The sequence below is a fragment of the Choloepus didactylus genome, chromosome 9 (genome assembly GCF_015220235.1).
Source record: "Choloepus didactylus isolate mChoDid1 chromosome 9, mChoDid1.pri, whole genome shotgun sequence".
NCBI classification, from domain to species: Eukaryota; Metazoa; Chordata; class Mammalia; order Pilosa; family Megalonychidae; genus Choloepus; species Choloepus didactylus.
The window spans coordinates 58,135,123-58,154,602 of NC_051315.1; the positions used below are offsets into that span (position 1 = coordinate 58,135,123).

Here is a 19,480-nt window from a genome sequence, read left to right on the forward strand (position 1 = left end):
GGAGAGCATCTTCTCGGCCCCACCCTCCTCAAACATCGGGGCAGCACCCGGATTCCCTTCCATCTCCAGGGCACACGCTCAACCCCTTCAGAACAGTGACATGGCAGCCAGGCTCTCCCTAATTCCCTGGGAATGTGCTCCACCCTCTTTGGGGCTTGGGGTGGCAGGACATTTCCTGAGCATCGAGGCGGAAGGCCCACCCTTGACCTCCAGGGAAAACTCACCCTTTCCATGCGTGTGGGCCACTCCGCTCTCCCAGCCCAAGACCTCGATGCTCAGGAAATGTCTTGCCACCCCAAGCCCCAAAAAGGGTGGAGCACATTCCCAGGGAATTGGGGAGAGCCTGGCTGCCATGTCACTGTTCTGGAGGGGTTGAGCGTGTGCCCTGGAGATGGAAGGGAATCCGGATGCCTTCACGATGTTTGAGGAGGGTGGGGCCAAGAAAGTGGTCTCCCCAGTGTGTGGATATGTTGGAGAACTCACCCAAGTGTTTGGAGAGGAAATGGCTACTGCAAAGGCCCTTAGGAAGGGTTAGACTCCCGCTCTCTCAAGCCCCAAGGATGCAACGTCATTCTGTTAATGACTCTCAGACTTTGAAATCTAATGGCGTTTGTCCTGCAGGTTTTAGGAACTGTTTTGGTCCTGTTAACCCTGTTTTCCTTACTCTTTCTCCTTATGGCAATGGGAATGTTTATCCTATGAATGTCCCTCCTTTGTATATTGGTAATTGATTTTGATAGGATCTTGTACTTAACTTTTGTTACTGAAATGATTTAAGTTTTTGTGATATTGTGATGGAATGAATGTATTTTGTATTTGGAAAGATAATGTCATTTTGGGGTCCAGGGGGTGGAATGTGCCAGTTTGAATGTATTGTGTCCCCCAAATGCCATTATCTTTGATGTAGTTTTGTGGGGCGGAAGTTTTGGGGCTGATTAGATTTGCTTGGAATGTGCCCCAACCAGCTGTGGGTGATGACTCTGGTGAGAAATTCCCATGGAGGCATGGCCCCACCCATTCAGGGTGGGCCTTGATCAGTGGAGCCATATAAATGAGCTGACTCAAAGAGAAGGAACCCAGTGCAGCTGTGAGTGACGTTTTGAAGAGGAGCAAGCTTGCTAGAGAGGAACGTCCTGGGAGAAAGCCATTTTGAAATCAGAACTTTGGAGCAGACGCCAGCCACGTGCCTTCCCAGCTAACAGAGGTTTTCTGGATGCCATTGGCCATCCTCCAGTGAAGGTACCTGATTACTGATGTGTTACCTTGGACACTTTATGGCCTTAAGACTGTAACTGTGTAGCCAAATAAACCCCCTTTTCATAAAAGCCAATCCATCTCTGGTGTTTTGCATTCCTCAGCATTAGCAAACTAGAACAGAAGTCATGGCACATTGCAGATTGGGTGGGATTTGGAGTTGGGCATATTGGAGCCTGAATCCTGCTCTGCCAGTCACTAGCCCTGCAGTTCTGGACAAGTCCCTTTACCCCTCTGTGCCTCAGTTTCTCTTATTTATAATGGTGTTAATACTTCCTTTATAAGATTATTGAAAGGATCAGAGACAATGCATGTAAAGCTCCTAATTGTGCCTGCCAAAATAGTAGATGCTCAATTATTAATAAACTAATATTCAAGTTATTAAAACATCATGAATCCTTAATCTAGGATATGAAAGTTGACACTGGAGAATATTCAAACACTACAAAACAAAGTAGTGATAATGATGTGGTCTTCCTTTGCAAATACGACTGCTCTAATAAAGTCCACAGACTGTTTGGCTTAATCAATAGTAATTTGCTGTCTCACGGTTTTGGAGACTAGAAGTCCAAAACCAAGGTGTTGGCAGGATCATGCTTCCTCTGAAGTCTGTAGGGTTCTGGTGTAGGCTTGCTGGCCATCCTTACCACAATCTCTGTATCCTTCACAGGGCCAGCTCTATCCGCATCTGACTCCTACTCACCATGTCCAAATTTCCTGTTTATAAGGACACCAGTCATTTGGATTAAGGCCAACCCTCATCTGATTTGGCCTGTTAGGGAAGTCACGGACATTTGCTAAGCAGCCACGCCCAGACCTCACCTCTGGGGAAGCCTTACCTGCATGCTAAGTGGCCATCCTCTACCCCCGCCTCCTTTTCTACTGTGTGATGTTCCACAACCTGGGGGAGACGTTAAGTCTAATGAACAGGCCCCACCAGAACTTTAACCAGGAAACTGGAAACAAGCTGCCCCAGGTCCTTATCAGAAAAAAGAATTCTCAGTGGCAGAGCCCCTTCCTCAAGGTTGATAAAAACCACACTCCAATAGTGTAGATTGGTCTCTCTTCTCCAATATGAAGTGGGGTGTGTAGGTACTAGTTATGGACCCCAATCCCGAGCAGTTTCCAGCCACCCTGGGAGACCGGCCATGATGGAACCTCTTCCCCTGTTCCTTTGGACACTTAGTGCTGAGTAAGTGACAAGGCAATTATTTGCCCTTTCTGGACTCTTTATTCTGTGCAATAAAGGGATCAGTTGCTGAAAGTTTCTGTTGTGCTCTGAACCCATGTTCCCATGAGGCCCCATTGTGGCAACTCACTCCACAGCCTCATCTTAACTAATAGCACCTTCAAATACCCTATTTATAAATGGGTTCACATTCATAGGACCGGGGGTTAGGACTCGAGCATGTCTCCGTAGGGGACATGATTCAATACATAACAGATGTTGACTAAAACTACTCAGGAGGAGGGAAGCAAGCAGCACATTTCTGGCTGTCTGTCAGTGCAGTCTCCCCACAGAGAGAAGTAAGAAGACAGTCTTACCAGAGCAATTATGGCGGCTCCAATCCCAATGAGAGGGCTGACCGAAATAATAACCAAGGTCAGTTTCCAGCCCCTGTAAAATCCCAGCAGGAACCCACAGATGCTCGTGGTCATGCGCTGAAGGAAAAGGGCTATCTGGTCAGCAATGGCATCATTGATTTTATTAATATCACTAGAAGAAAGAGAAGCTCTGATCACTAAAATTGAATTTAATTGATTCAAGTGTCTTGCTGAAAAAATTCTCCATCTTTTCCTACTCAACGATCCCATCTCTTTATTTTATCACCCTCAGGTAACATAACTGCCTCTAAAATCTTGAAAATTTGTGGCACCTTGGGAAGACATCAAGCCTTTTCCCTCACAGTCAAGTAAGTTGGTCTCTAACCCAGCTTTCCCAACGCCTGTCCTTTCAGTGTTGAAAAAAGCTTTTTGAAATCATCTTATTCGTTTCATGCTTTCTTCTAGCTCATTTCAGAACCATTATTCAGTCCTGAAAAGCCCTTTTTCCCCCATCATACCTGCGAAATAATTTCAGCTCTACTCATATAACATCTAATTCCTAAAACCTTGTAAAACCCCCCAGGAAGAGGTAATATCTTGTTCCCTGAATTTCCATACAAATTTAACTACAGCATATCCATGTATGTGTGTTATTATTACATTCTGCCTAGAGGTAGTAGAGAGTAGCGATTAAGGACACAGACTCTGAAGCCATACTCCGAATTTGAATGCCAGATCTTCTCTGTGCCTCAGTTTCCTTATCTGAAAAATGGAGATAATATCAGAACCTACCTCAAAAGATACTAATGAGCGAATTAGTTATTATATATAACGCATATAGAACGAGTATTATTCCTGTTAGCTCTGATTACTTTTTTGCATGCTCCTCTTAAACCTCCTATTGGCTATAAATTCTTTATGAACAGAAACTCTAAGGTTTATCTTTGTGCTTTGTACAGGGTATGTGCTCCAGAATGTTGTTTGAATATAATCACATTAATTTCATATTCCTGGGACCATTCCTTTAACTCTGTCTGGATGGAGCAAATGAGGCTTGGGACTTGATAGCAGGAGAGAACCTAAGAGATTACACAGAGATTTGACAATTGTAACCTGGCAAGGTAAAGTCTTAGTTCAAGGTCACAGTAAGTAAGGGGCAGAATGAGTGCTGGAATCTGAGAGTCCCAACTGTCAATCTGCTTCCATCTTCACTACACACTGTCTCTCACTGGGACCTCAAAGTTCAAGTCAAGAGCGTTCAACTGGTTCTAATCACCCAAGACTCCTTTGGAACTTCTGGGGGTTGTTAATGACCCAATTTAGTAATTGGGTGTCAAGTGGATTTAAATCCAGCTTTCTAGATTGACTGTTTCTTAAACTTTTTTGGATTTTTTGTTTTTGTTTTTGTGTGCTGAAATTGCCTCCACAGATACAGCAAGATAGTTCTAATTACATCATTTTTTGTATGGGTACATATATATGGAGGTATCCTGCAATTTCTCCTGTTGAGACCAAATAGCCCTACTTCTTTTCAGTCTCTCCCATAGTACTTTATTTCTACTACATTGATCAAGAGCCTACAAATCAAATTATAGTGGTCTGGTTTTCAATTTTTAATGACCATATTTGATAAAGCATTACCTATGAAAAAGCCATGCTACTTATAAAAGCCCAATTTAAGAAACAAAACATATCAGAAATAACCAGAAAATACCTCAAATTATTTAATTTGGAAACAATAGTTCCATTATCGAAAAATCACATATACATCAAAACATCGTTCTATCAGCTACTTACTCAGAGAATCTTGTGTTCAGCTCTCCCACTGAATTGCAGTCGAACCATCCTATTTCCATTCTCATTACTCTCTTAAAGTAGATTTTCCTCATTTTCTGTATCTGGCGAGCTGCAGCAATCACCCAAAAGCATATCTGGAAATGGAATGAGAAATTTTTAGCATTGCCATTTTTTAAAGTACATTAATTCCTTCTTCTCTTTTCAGACAAAAATAATTTCAAAATAACAGTTAAGCAAAGGAGAGAAAGACACAAAATGCCTCTTCTTGGGTACTAAAGGGTTGGCTCTCAGGTCTTCTGTGGACATACAAACCAGAAGACTGGAAATTGAATCCAGCTCTGACACTTGAGCAGTCCGAAGACTTTTGGACTTAACCTTAATGAACTTCACTTTCCTTGTGTGTAAAGTAAGGCCCACAGGATCAAAAATAAGACATTATTGCTTGTTAGTCACTATTTCTGCATGCCATTCCTGAGTGAGTTTTTCTACAGTTTTTAGGCTGTTGGTAAATGATTTTCAGGGAAAATAAGGCAAAATTGTGACACAAGCAGAGAATCTGCTGGCAGCTTTCCCCACCCAAAGCAAAGCAAGTCTGTCATTACAAATCCAACACCAGAATGGGGAAAAGTAATTAATATCTCTTTACAATTAGTACTAACTTCCTGGAATTCTTGAACAAATGGTCAGGAATTCATTTTTTTTTCCCTATTGAAAGCAAAAGATGAAATATTTGTCTTCCTTCCAAAAGGGTTAAAACTCCAATGCCTTCCATGGCTTAAATCTAGATTTAAATTTACAGAACTTGGGTTGGAATGCAGTTTGCTGAGACTTAACAATGAAAGAGAAAAAAAAAAGTCAGTGTTACTTTCCTCGACTCTCCCATCCCTGGTTTTCTCCAGATGGTTCCCCCTCCCTCCACACACACGCACCCTGCTTGACCGTAACTGAATTTAGCAGAGAGGATGAAGCAGGGAAGGACAGAGGAGGACAGGACAGAAAAATTAAAATCTGATCTCCATCTCCCTGGACAACTGCTTTATCCTCTTCTCTATCTGAGAGGAAGAATCCCTCCCCATTCTCTCCTGTTCCCCAGAAATAGAACTATTCTCCTTAGGACTCTGAATAGCTTAAAGGTTAAAGAAAATATGTTGCATTCCATTGTAATGTCTTTGAGCCCAGATATTGATCTGTAAATAAAATGTAATGAAAATGATACTAACTTGAATATATCCTGTGATAAGTACTAGGACACCGATTCCGGCATAGTAACTGGCAAATTTGATCATTTCACTTTCAATGTTCAGCAACCTTTAAAAGAGGAAGAAAAACAATGTTAAGACTCCGCAAGTAGGGTCAAGCTTCAGAAGGATTTAAAATACATGCATTATATATTTCTATTAAATATGTGTAAATCATTTTTCTGTGCAGAACTATAATCAACCCAAAATAATCCCTAAATAAATTTCCTGATACCAGTAAGAGCAAAGATGCCCACATGCTTCATTTTGACAGGCAGAGTTGCCAGGGCTATGGGATAATTATTCAGCAGCCAGTGGAAGCCCTGGGACACTAGGCGGCAGCCAAGGCTCTGGCCACTGTGGCCCCCTTTCAATCATGCACATCTTGTGGTGATAGAGCAATCATTGCTAGAGAAACGTTTTAAAAGCCAGACATCCTGTCTGAAAAGACACTTGTAGACAGATGTGTGCTGTAAATCAGGAGGTTCACCGTCACCTCCTCTAGGAATCTAAGCCAGCTTTTCAACACCTCCATCTCAGATGCTGTGGAAAATGTGCATGTCACCTTCCAGCAGAGAAAGGCAAGCACTGTAATAGCCCTGTCTTTCTGCTGGCTATAGCCCATGAAGCTTCATTCTCCAGAACTAAATTTCTAAGATTTATTTCTAAGCCAAAGATACTTGTGAGGATTAGCAAGGAAGATTTTATGCATTTTTCCAGTACAACTACCACGCTGCAGGACAGGGTTGAAGAGTGGCAGGGGCAGAGAGGAGAGGAATAAAAATATTCTGAAATCAAGAAGGGAGAGACCAGAAGACGCCGCCATGTGCCTCGCCATGTGCTAGAGGAGCCAAGGATTGCCAGCTTCACCTTGAAGATGCCCTGATTTGGGCATTTTCTAGGACTCTAATCAATTATCAATCCTGCCAAAATCCAAATGTGATCATCAGGAAGTATCCCTGATGGAAAAAAAAAGGTAAACCAAAGCAAGGAAGAATGGATGAAGCTTCAGCATGCCAAAAACTTATTATCCACAGTAAACATTCTGATGATCTAAATCATAAAGATAAAGAAAAGAATCAGGAGATCCCAGAAAATATGGAAAATGAAAATGCAACATTGATAATGAAAAAGAAAATTATGAGAATCAGTAAATTTTCAAATAGGAAATAAAAAAAAATAAATTTGAGGAATAGTGACAAAAAATTTATGTGATGACATGAAAGATAAACTAGTAAATGATTTGTCAATTTGAAGAGCATTTAAGATTAGGAGCTGCACAAGAAAAGTTGCTCTACCTTGAAATTGTATAGCTCAAATAAGAACTCAGGAGCTTTATACAGGTTTTATAAAATTTGACAAGAATCATAAACCTATACACATTAACAATAAACAGTCGTGAAATTGCAAGAAGCTTGTCTATAATAATAAAAAAGTATCAACCATTCTAGAAAAGAGTAAATTATCTTTCTATCCTTTCTATAGAAAATAACATAATAAAATTGTCATCATATGAAAAGCCAATCAAGAGCATACAAAAAAGAGTAATTCAGAGATAGTTAGCTAATCAGCAAAAAAACAAAACAAACAAAAAAAAAACCTTCTTTCTGGATTTTGTGATATTTGTCACTTAAAAATGTAAATTTGTGGTTTCTCTTTTGTTCTAAATAGATATTTGCTTTTGTACGGGAAACATAATATTCTGAAATTACTTTTAGGAAATAAGGAATTTTATAGTCAGAAAACTGACATATTGGGTTTTAGCAATTCTGATCCTCAGGGGCAAGATAAAATTATATAGAGCCTACTTCTTTTAAAAATTGGAGGGTAGCATCTTTAGGATAGTTGCTCTTATCCTACATCCTTTCTGCTCTCTATCAAGCTTTCCCTCTATGACCCAAATTTGAATTGTCTCTCCCTCTACTGAACTTAGTCCAAGTACTGAGGTGTAATTCAATTAATACAGAACAAACTACTAGTCCATGACAGGTTTTATTGCCATCTTGCACAATTATTTAATATCTTTATATCAAGTATATTTATGTTGCCTTGCCAACTACATTGTAAGCTACTTGAGAGCAAGGGCCATATTTAAGCTGCCGGTTGCACTGCCCAGAGCTGGTGAAATACCCTATACATAGAATGGCCTCAAAAAAGTTTTCTTGATTTTGCATTGACTTTCAAAATACTAATTAAGAAGGGAAATAGCTGCCTTGCTCTTCCCCTCTGACAATCTCCAAACCAACTAAAATGTCTTATGTTTACCGCGTCCCGAGCCTCTCATGATGACTTAGGGGGACTCTGGGAATGAACAAGACCTAGAAAATAATAAAAGTATATGTATCCACAGTGCATATAATGTAGTATAAGTAAAACTTTTTTCATGTGTAAATGAGTTAATGCTTTTAGTTTTCTGTTTGTGAAATGAAATTTGGTTGTCTGAAAACAGAAAACCATGAGTACTTGTCAAAAAAAGTTTTCTTTAGACTTCCTAGGATGCATACATTTACAGACACTCTAAGCAGAGGTGATGAAGTGCCTCTGTCATGAAAAAGGCAGCTGCTTGTCTTGAACAAACACATGTGGCTTGAGGGGTGCTGGGCACTGACCCAGCTCAGGGATTTACAAGAGCAAAGTTCTGGGTGTGGCAGATAAGGACATGCTAGTTTATGATTCTTTTCACTCCTGAGGCAATCCTGACTCAAGCAGTTGACTCATTTCTATTTTATTCTGGAAGAGTTTAGGATTTTAGAGATTACTTGAGAATATTTTTGTATTCCAAACAACAGAAAAACGGATAGAAGGAAAACACCAGGCCTGGCTTGGTTGCCTTGAATGTGCATCCAACTCTTCATCATCTGCTCGGTGGAAAGCTCTGGTGATAATAAGACCCTAAAAAGGATTCTGCAGGTGATCTGGACCACAGAATGTGCTTTTTTTTTTCCTAACAGCAAAATTGACATACATCAACTCTAATAAATTAAGATTCCCCCGACTCATTTGTTAAACAGGGAAGAGGGTTGAGAGGTAGCAATTAGAGGGGAAAAGTAAGAGACAGTTTATAAATTATTGAGTTATGAGGATTCTTGCCATGCTTTTTATGAAAAACAAAGGCATCATAAAATCACATCACTCAATTTACACATTCAGTTTTTGGATTTACTGAACCAAATAGTATACGGTATTTCATTTTAAATAATTAGGAGGTCTTATGACAAGGTGCAAATGCTTAACAAGGAGTTTTCCTTTCTGTAGTTATCATACATTGTAAACCCCATAGCACCAGTACATTAGAAGTGAACATCAGTGTCAGCTCCAAACTGAGTGTCATGAGGGGGCCGAAATGTATTCATGTTCTAGTTTCAGAACATTGGAGGCTCTGTATTGCTTAATGCATAGGACATTTACCTATGGACAAATGACTTATTGGGTAAATTTGCTTTATAGAACATGCATACAGCATGGTAGCATACTGTAACAACACCTAGATTTTTGTTTCAGAAAATCCATAATTTTTTTCTACCAGGGAGTCATGTTTTGTTTCTTTATTTTAATAAAATTTTTACTTTGAAACCATCATAAATTCATATGCCATTGTGAGATATAATACAGAGAGATCATGTGTGCTCTTCATCCAGTTCCCCTAACGGTACCATCTTGTACAGGTATAGCACAATATCACAACCAGCAATATTGACATTGACATGATCAAGACCCAGCACATTTTTATCACCGCAAGGATCTCTCATGTTGCCCTTTTATAGCCACAACCATTTCCATCCTGTCTCCACCTCCTCCTCAACCCCTGTCTACCACATTTTGTCATTTCAAGAATGTTATATAAATGGAGTCATATAGTATGCAACCTTTTGAGACTTTTCACTCAGAAAAATTAATTCTCTGGAGAGTATTCAATAATTCATTCCTTTCTATTGCTGAGTAGTATTCCAACGGTATAGATGTATCACAGTTTGTTTAATCACTCACCCATTGAAGGATATCGGGGTTGTTTCCAATTTTTGTCTATTTCAAATAAAGCTGCAATAAACATTTCTGTACTGATTTTTATGTGAACATATATTTTCATTTATCTAGGGATATGAAATGGGATAAATCTCGAAGACTACAATTACTGGAGGTTATGATAGTTGCATGTTCAGTTTTTAAAGAAAGTTCTAAACTGTTTTCCACAGTGGCTGCACCATTTTACAGTCCCATCAGCAATATATGAGTGATTCAGTTTCTCCACATCCTCACCAATATTTGGTGTTGTCACTATTTTTTATTTTAGCCATTTGATAGGTGTGCAATGATACCTCATTTTGATTTTAACTTGCATTCCCCTAACCACTAATGTTGTCAATCATCTCTTCATTTGCTCATTTGCCATCCTTATATCCAGTGAAATTTCTGTCCATGTTTTTTGCCCATTTTCTAATTGGATTTCTGGGTTTTTTAACTGTTGAGTTTTGAGAGTTCGTTATATATTCTAGATCCAAGTCCTTTGTTGGATATGTAGTTGAAAATATGTTCTCCCAGTCTGTAGCTTGTCTTTTCATCTTATTAATAGGGTAATTTGCAGAGCAAATTATAAGTTTTTCCTTTTATGTATCATGCTTTTGGTTTCAGGTTCTTGCCTGGCCCTAGAACCTGAAAATTGTCTCCTATGTTATTTGTTTTACATTTAAGACTGTGATTCATTTTCAGCCAATTTTTAAAGGTTCATTTTTTGCCTATGGATGTCTAATTCTCCAGCACCATGTGATGAAAAGTTTACCTTTCTGCCATTGAAATGCTTTCTACCTTTGTGGAAAATCAGTTGGACATATTTGGATGGGTCTATTTCTTGGTTCTCTATTCTGTTCCATCAATCTATGTGTCTATCTCTCTGCCAAGACCATGAGTCTTGAGTGCTGTAGCTTCAAAATAAGCCTTAAAATTGGGCATATATTTCCTCCTTTCTTCTTTTTCATAATTCTTTTAGCTATTCTAGTACTTTTACCTTTTAATATAAATTTTATAATAATCTTACCCATAGCTATAAAAAGCTTTGCTGAGAATTTGATAGGAACTGCATTCAACTGCTATAGCAATTTGGGAGAAGTGACACCTTGACTCTGTTGAGCCTTCCACTTCATTTATCCAGTATGTCTCTCCAGCTATTTAGGTTTTCTTTGATTTTTCATCAGTGCTTTGTAGCTTTTAACATACAAGTCCTGTGAATACTTTGTTATATTCACATCTAGGTATTTCTCTTTCATTGAGCAATTATAAATGGTATTAAATTTTGAATTTTGGTGTTCATGTGTTCATTGCTAGTATGTTTATCTTGTATACTGTAACTTTGCTGAAGTCACACATTAGTTTTAGGAATCTTCTGTAGATTCCTTGGGATTTTCTATGTGGACAATCATGTCATCTGAAAATAGGGGCAGTTTTATTTCTTCCTTTTATATCTGCATGATTTTTATTTCTTCTCTTTATCTTTTTGCACAGGCTAGAATTTCCAGCCCTGTGACGAGTAAGAATGAGACTGCACGTCCTTGCCTTGTTTCCAATCCTATGGGGAAAGCACTCTATCTTTCACTGTTAACTATAATGTTGGTTGGAGGGTTTTTGTAGATGTAGATTGAGGACATTTCCTCTATTCCCAATTTTCTGAGAGTTTTTATCAGGGGTGGATGTTGAATTTTGTTGAATGTTTTTGCTGCATCTATTGAGATGATTGTGTGCTGCTTTTTTTTTTTTTTAGCCAGTTAATATGGTAAGTGACATTGATTATTTTTTCAAATATCAAACCAGCCTTGTATCACTGGATAAACTCCACTTAGTCATAGTGTGTAATTATTTTTAAATATTGTTGAATTATATTTGCTAATTTGCATCTATATTCATGAAGGATATTGGTGTGTAGTTTTCTTTTTTGTACCATCTTTGTCTGGTTTTAGTATCAGGGTAATATTAACTTCATAAAATGAATAGGGAAATGTTCCCTCCTCTTCTACTTTCTGTAACAGATTGTGTAGAATTAGTCTTAAATCTTCTTTAAAAAATAGGTAGAATTCTCTAGTAAAACTATCTGGGCCTGGAAATTTCTGTTTGGGGAACTTTTAAATTACAAATACAATTTCCCTAATAGTTATAGGGCTATGCAAATTATCTATTTTATATTGGAAGAGTTGTAGTAGTTTGTGTTGTTTGAGGAACTGGTCCATTTTACCTAAGTTGTCAGACTAAAGTGTGTGGTAGAGTTGGTTATAGTATTTTCTTGTTATCTTTTTGATAATCCCTCTTTCATTCCTGATACTGATAATTTGTATCTTCTCTTTTTTTTTAACTTTGTCATTGCTGCTAGAGGTTTTTCGATTTTATTGATCTTTCAAAAGAATCACTTCTTTGTTTCATTGATTTTCTCTTCTGTTTTTCTGTTTTAAATTTCAATGATTTCTGTTCTTTATTTCCTTCCTTCTTCTTGCTTTTAAGTTTATTTTGCTCTTCTTTTCCTAGATCATTGAGGCAGGAGCTTAGATTATTTGATTTAATAATTTTCCTCCTTTATGATGTATGCATTTAGTGCTATAAATTTCCTTCTCATCGTTGCTTAACTGAGTCCCAAAAATTTGGTATCTTGTGTTTTCATTTTTGTTCAGTTAAGCGTTTATGTGTATTTTTTTAAATTTCATTGAAACTTCCTCTTTGATCTACATTTAGGATTTATATGTCTTTTTGGAGATTTGATCCTTTTTATAATGTCCCTCTTTGTCTCTGTTACTTTTCTTTGTTCTAGAGTATACTTTAATATTAATATACTTATTCCTGTTTCTTTTGATTCATATTTACAAAATAATTACTTTTTCCTTCTTTTATTTTCAGCCTACCTATATTCTTATAGTTGGAGTGATTTTTTTATAGACAGCATATAGTTAGTCATATTTTCTAATCCATTATGCCAATCTCTGTATTTTAATTGGTGTATCAAGACCATTTTCATTTCATATAATTATTGATACATTAGGGCTCAAATATGTCATTGTATTTCTGTTTTCTATTTCTTCTCTCTGTTTTTCATTTCTCTGTTTTATCCTGCTTTCCTGTGGGCCACTTGAACACTTTTTAGAATTCAATTTTTTTTTATCTATTTTGTTTCTGAGCACATCTCATTGAATAGCTTTTTTAGTGGTTGTTTTAGGAATTACATTATATATATTTATATATATATAATCTCACTTATCACAGTATTAAAGATTACTGTTGTCTTCATTTTTACCAGTTTTAGCAAAGTATAGAAATATTACCTCCCTTTAACATTTCAATATTTTCCCCCATTTATAATATAATTGCTTAAATATTTCCACATCAGATATTGTTAAAATTTTTGCTTCCACCATCAAACATAATTTAGAAAACTCAAGAGGAGATGGGAAGCCTATTTACCCATACTTTTGTTCTCAAGTCTTTTCTTCCTTCCTGACATTCCTGGAAAGGATGGAAGTCTAGGATCCCAACTCAAATTTGCTGGCATGGTTGGGACTGGGAACAAGTTTTTTTTTGTTGTTTCTTTGTTTTTTTTTTCAGTGACATTTGGCTGCACTTAAGCAGTTATCATCTAAAAGTTTTCTTTCTTGCTGTGTGGCCCATTTCCCGGTATTTTCTCTAAAGAGAACTGGCTTTTGATGAGGCTTTTTTTTCTTTTATCTGCACCTGTTAGTGTTTTGGGATTACTCAGGGAATACCAACTGTGTTATTCCTGAGGTCTCATGTCCCTACTTGGTTTGCCTTTTTTTCTCCACCTTTCAGAGTCTTATATTTGTGGTATATTTAATTTACAGGGTTTTTAATTGAACTTAGTAGGAAGAATAGGGAAAATATATTCTACTCCATCTTCCCAGAAGCAGAAGTCCCTACTTTTTAAAATTTTACTTCTAAAATTACCAAACAGTAAAATTAACTTAGTTTTCCTTTAAATGTTCAGTTATATAAATTTTAACACACTCAATCCCTGGCAACCACTAATCTGCTCTTATCTTTACAGTTTACTTCTCTTGAGAAAGTCATATAAGTCAAATGAATGAAGTATGTAAACTTTTGATACTGGTCTAGTAAGACATTTTAACTGAAATATTTTTATATTCACTGAATTTTCTGGGGTAGTCTATAGGTTACTTAACTGTGACTTCAGTTATGCCATTAGCTCATGCTTCCTTTTTCTCAGAGCAAGAATTTCAGCCTACCTGAAAATTGTGTGTGTCAACAAATGTCTTTCAAACACAATGATTACAACTATCACTATATACAATCACATAAAATCAGGGGCTACCTGAATGTAAGTGCAGCTCCTCTCAAATTGGCTGCTTGGAAAACATGTAACACTGTGTTTTGCTCACCATATATACTATTTTTTGCATGAACTGTGTTTCCTGGGTGGAACTTGGTTACTTCATTCTTAGGCATGATGACATTGGAAATGTCCTTCTGCTGTGGTTTTGAACAAAATCTGGATAGATGTGGTCTATGGGACCACCACTTAGTGGGTAACCCTAAGTTGATCTAGATGCTTTGTGCTCCTAAATTCTAACTGGTTATAGGTTAGGAGACATTGATCAAACTGCTGAAGATATCACTCAGTAGGAATGATGACTTGTGGATGGACTTGATTTCTTTTTAAACTATTATGAATTTTTCTTAATGTTAGATTCATATTTTTAAATTTATTGCCTAGAAACTCCCTGAATGTATTATAAATCTATTTGTGCAAACATATACATCCTATGATTTTACATGTTTTCATAGTGATTATATAATGATTATATATGTATGTATATATATATATATATATATACACGTGTAAAATATCAAGCAGTTAGAACTAGATTACTAACTCACTTTATAAATGAGTCATTCTAACTCACTTTATAAATGAAGAAAAGGCTCATAGAGCCTAACTACTCACTCAAGGGTATACTGTTGACATGTGGCAGGTTAGGATGGGAATCTAGGTCTTTTGCTTTCTTTTATGTGAATACACACATTCATCTCAGAAGCCATATAAATATGTGTATATGGATTCATATATCAGTAGAAATATGTGGCACTATAATAGTTGTTTAGTTACCATAAGCATTATTTAGACTCTACAGCACTGAAAATCTATTTGAAGACTATTCTTATTTCTGCACAACCATATCAAAAGCACTGGTGGCATGCTCTCTTTTGTAGCCAGGATGGTTCTTCTTCTTAAACAAAGAAAGTATGAAGAAACTTAGTAAATACTGGCATCTGTGGAGATTCAATATAAATAAAAAGGGTATAGACTTGCAGTTGGTCAAGTTACACTTCTGGAATAACAGAATGAGGAGCTCTGTGGACCCAGTTCCCAGAAAAACAAGCAAAGCTGGAAAAAACTGTTAAAATATAACCATTTTAAGTCTCTAGAAATTATCCTAAGAGCATACAGCACATGAAGAAACAATTTATCCAAGAAAATCTACTAAAACTTGGTAAGAACAGTGAGAGTCTGGCATTTGAGCCATGACCAGCTCCCTCACCCAGCTCCCCAGTTTGCCAGAAGCTCCACTCCAAATGGGTGTGGTCAAGGCAGTGGGACTCCCTCCGTCCTCAGCCTCCAAGCAATGGGTCCTCCCAAACCTCACTGTGTGGGGAAGACTGCCATCATTTCTCAATCCCTTCAAGTCAAGTTGAATAGGCTAAATTTGTGGTCAGAACAGCCAAAAGGATGGAGCTCCCTTCCTGCACCCAGGCCCCAACCATGGGACAAAGACTCAATCCAGGCATGGCAGGGAAAGAATATTAGGTAACAAAAAGCCCTCCTCAGTTCCCTCACTGGACAGAGGTTCCACATGGGGAGAGGCAAGTCAAGAAAACCAGAGGCTATTGCCCTGCCAAACACCCAGTATAGTAGTTCAGAGATTTTGCCCAGAGGAGAGGGAGTCCATAAGGAAAGAAACCTCCAGAGTTCTCCCCAAAAGAACTGGCTATTTGAAACAGAGGATGGGGAAGCACCCACCTAAGGGTGCTGTCGAGAACAATAACTCCACTTAATTAAGAGCAACATGCTTAACCATAGGACAGCTAGTTCACAAGAGAGAACAAGGAAAGTAGAAAGCTAAGAAAGGCCCTCCTGAGGGCACAGCAAACCTCAATAACTAGCTCACAAACTACTTATGCCCATATTTAATTGGATCAGACTGCTTTACAATTTTGCTCCAAGGCATTGCCAAAAACAATAGAGCAGTTAAACAGCAATTAGCGGGGCCTAACTGGTTGGGTGTAATACCAAATGAAGCAGACAACTTAACAGAGCAATCAGGGGAACAGACAGTCAAAATGAGTCCTGCTAAAACCACTATCATCCCAGGATACCTGTACACATACCCAGGGATGTATCCTCCAAGGAGTCACACCAAAGTCTTCACACTCCAGGAAAAAAGACTTCACTAAATTAGCCTAGCTAAGTCGCAAAGCAAAAAATCAAACAACAGTGAAAAAACAAGCCCCAGAAAACCTACGCTGAAAAAGAAGAACTATCTCACATCAACAGCTTAAACTTCCTCCTAAAGACACTAGAAAAAGAAGAACAAACTGAACCCAAAGCAAGAAGAAGGAATTCAATACAAAGATTAGAGTGGAAATAAATGAAATAGAGAATAGAGGAAAAAAATAGAAAAAAATAAATGGTTCTTTGTAAAAATGAACAAAACTGACAATCCTTCAGCTAGATTGACCAAGAAAAAGGGAAAAAAGGTTCAAATCACTAAAATCAGAAAGAAAAGAAGGGTCAATATTACTGACCTTATAGAAATAAAAAGAATTATAAGTGAATGCTGTGAACAACAAAGTGCCAACAAATTAGATAACTTATATGAAATTGACAAATTCCTAGAAAAACACAAACTACCAAACTGACTCAAGAAGAAATAGAAAATATGAATAAACCTATCACAGGTAAAGAGATTGAATCAGTCTCAGCCAGTTCCAACTTGTTCAGTGAGGCCAACTTGTTCAGTGCAGCCAGTATTATCCTCATACCAAAGCCAGACAAAGATATCACAAGAAAACTACAGATCAATGTCTCTTATTATAAGATGAAAAAAACCCACAATAAAATACTAGCGAATCAAATTCAGGAATATATAAAAAGGATTATACACCATGACCAACAAAAGTTTATCTCAGAAATGCAAAGTTGGTTCAAAATTCAAAAATCATTTGACCCAATACAATATGTCAATAGAATAAAGGACAAAAACCATATAACCATCTCAGTAGATGTGGAAAATGCATTAGATAAAATTCAAAACCCTTTCATGATAAGAACACTCAACAAACAAGAAATAAGAGGGAAGTTCCTCAACCTGTTAAAGGGCATCTATAAAAACCCACAACTAACATCACATTCAATGGTGAAAGACTAAATGCTTTTCCTGTAAGATCAGGTAATAGACAAATATGTGTCCCCTCATCACTTCTACTCAACATTGTACTGAAGGTTCTAGCCAGAGCAACTAGGAAATAAAAAGAAAAGAAAAGAAAAAAGAAAGAAAAGCCATCCATTTTGGAAAGGAAGAAGCAAAATTATCTCTATTTGCAGACGATATAATCTTTTATAGAGAAAATACTAAAGAATCTGCTAAAAAAACTACTATGGCTAATAAAAAATGAATTCAATAATATTGCTGTATACGAGATCAATACAAAAAATTTAATTGTATTTCTGTACAGTAGCAATGAGCAAACCACAAATGCAATAAGAAAACAATTCCATTTACAATAGTATCAAAAAGAATAAAACATTTAAGAATAAATTTAACAACAAAACATTGTTGAAAGAAATTAAAGAAGACCTAAAATAATAGAAAGATACCCCATGTTCATGGACTGGAAGGCTTAACAATGTTAAGATGGCAATCTTCTCCAAAGTGATCCACAGATTCAACACATTCCCTATCAAAAGCTCAGCTGAGCAAAGGAGAGTCTAGGCCTCCCTATGGCTGTGCCTAAGAGCCTCCTCCCGAATGCCTCTTTGTTGCTCAGATGTGGCCCTCTCTCTCTGGCTAAGCCAACTTGAAAGGTGAAATCACTGCCCTCCCCCCTACGTGGGATCAGACACCCAGGGGAGTGAATCTCCCTGGCAACGTGGAATATGACTCCCGGGAAGGAATGTAGACCTGGCATCGTGGGACGGAGAACATCTTCTTGACCAAAAGGGGGATGTGAAAGGAAATGAAATAAGCTTCAGTGGCAGAGAGATTCCAAAACGAGCCGAGAGATCACTCTGGTGGGCACTCTTACGCACACTTTAGACAACCCTTTTTAGGTTCTAAAGAATTGGGGTGGCTGGTGGTGGATACCTGAAACTATCAAACTACAACCCAGAACCCATGAATCTCGAAGACAGTTGTATAAAAATGTAGCTTATGAGGGGTGACAATGGGATTGGGAAAGCCAAAAGGACCAAACTCCACTTTGTCTAGTTTATGGATGGATGTGTAGAAAAGTAGGGGAAGGAAACAAACAGACAAAGGTACCCAGTGTTCTTTTTTACTTCAATTGCTCTTTTTCACTCTAATTGTTATTCTTGTTATTTTTGTGTGTGTGCTAATGAAGGTGTCAGGGATTGATTTAGGTGATGAATGTACAACTATGTAATGGTACTGTAAACAATCGAAAGTACAATTTGTTTTGTATGACTGCGTGGTATGTGAATATATCTCAATAAAATGATGATTAAAAAAAAAAAAAAAAAAAAAGAATTGGGGTAGCTGGTGGTGGATACCTGAAACTATCAAACTACAACCCAGAACCCATGAATCTCGAAGACAGTTGTATAAAAATGTAGCTTATGAGGGGTGACAATGAGATTGGGAAAGCCATAAGGACCACACTCCACTTTGTCTAGTTTATGGATGGATGAGTAGAAAAACAGGGGAAGGAAACAAACAGACAAAGGTACCCAGTGTTCTTTTTTACTTCAATTGCTCTTTTTCACTCTAATTATTATTCTTGTTATTCTTGTGTGTGTGCTAATGAAGGTGTCAGGGATTGATTTGGGTGATGAATGTACAACTATGTAATGGTACTGTAAACAATCGAAAGTACGATTTGTTTTGTATGACTGCGTGGTATGTGAATATATCTCAATAAAATGAAGATTTAAAAAAAAAAAAAAAGCTCAGCTGAAACTTTTTTAGAGAAATTGACAAGCTGTTCCTTAAATTTATATGAAAATGCAAGGAACAATAATAGCCAAACAATCTTGAGAAAGAAGAACAAAGTTGGAGGACTCACACTTCCCAATTTCAAAACTTACTACAAAGCTATGGTAATTAAGGCAGTGTGGTACTCACAAGAAGACAGACATAGACAATACTTCTTAGATATGACACCAAAAGCATGAGCAATAAAACAACAAAAGAAAAACAGGTAAACTAGATATCATCAAAATTTTTAAAATGTGCTTCAAAGGACATCATCTAGAAAGTCAAAGGACAACCCACAGAATGGAAGAAAATTGTTACAATCATATATTTGGTAAGGGACTTGTATCCAGAATATAAGAAGAACTATTACAACTCAATAATAATAATAAAAAAAAATAACCCAATTAAAAATGGGCAAAGGATCTGAAT

General features: G+C 37.3%; 1 protein-coding gene across 5 annotated transcripts in view; it reads right to left on the reverse strand.

Moving 5' to 3' along the window:
* ABCB11 (ATP binding cassette subfamily B member 11) overlaps window positions 1–19,480 on the reverse strand; it is a 115,839-nt gene that overhangs the window by 65,014 nt on the left and 31,345 nt on the right. For all 5 annotated transcript variants that reach the window (XR_005218886.1, XM_037850086.1, XM_037850085.1 and 2 more), the window contains 3 exons: window positions 5,817–5,904; window positions 4,597–4,730; window positions 2,800–2,971 (listed from right to left, as the gene is read on the reverse strand). Coding sequence is in view for 4 of the 5 variants with exons in the window: in XM_037850086.1 (XP_037706014.1) it covers window positions 2,800–2,971; window positions 4,597–4,730; window positions 5,817–5,904 (394 nt within the window). In the remaining variant the exon portion in view is untranslated. The remainder of the gene's footprint in view (window positions 1–2,799; window positions 2,972–4,596; window positions 4,731–5,816; window positions 5,905–19,480) is intronic.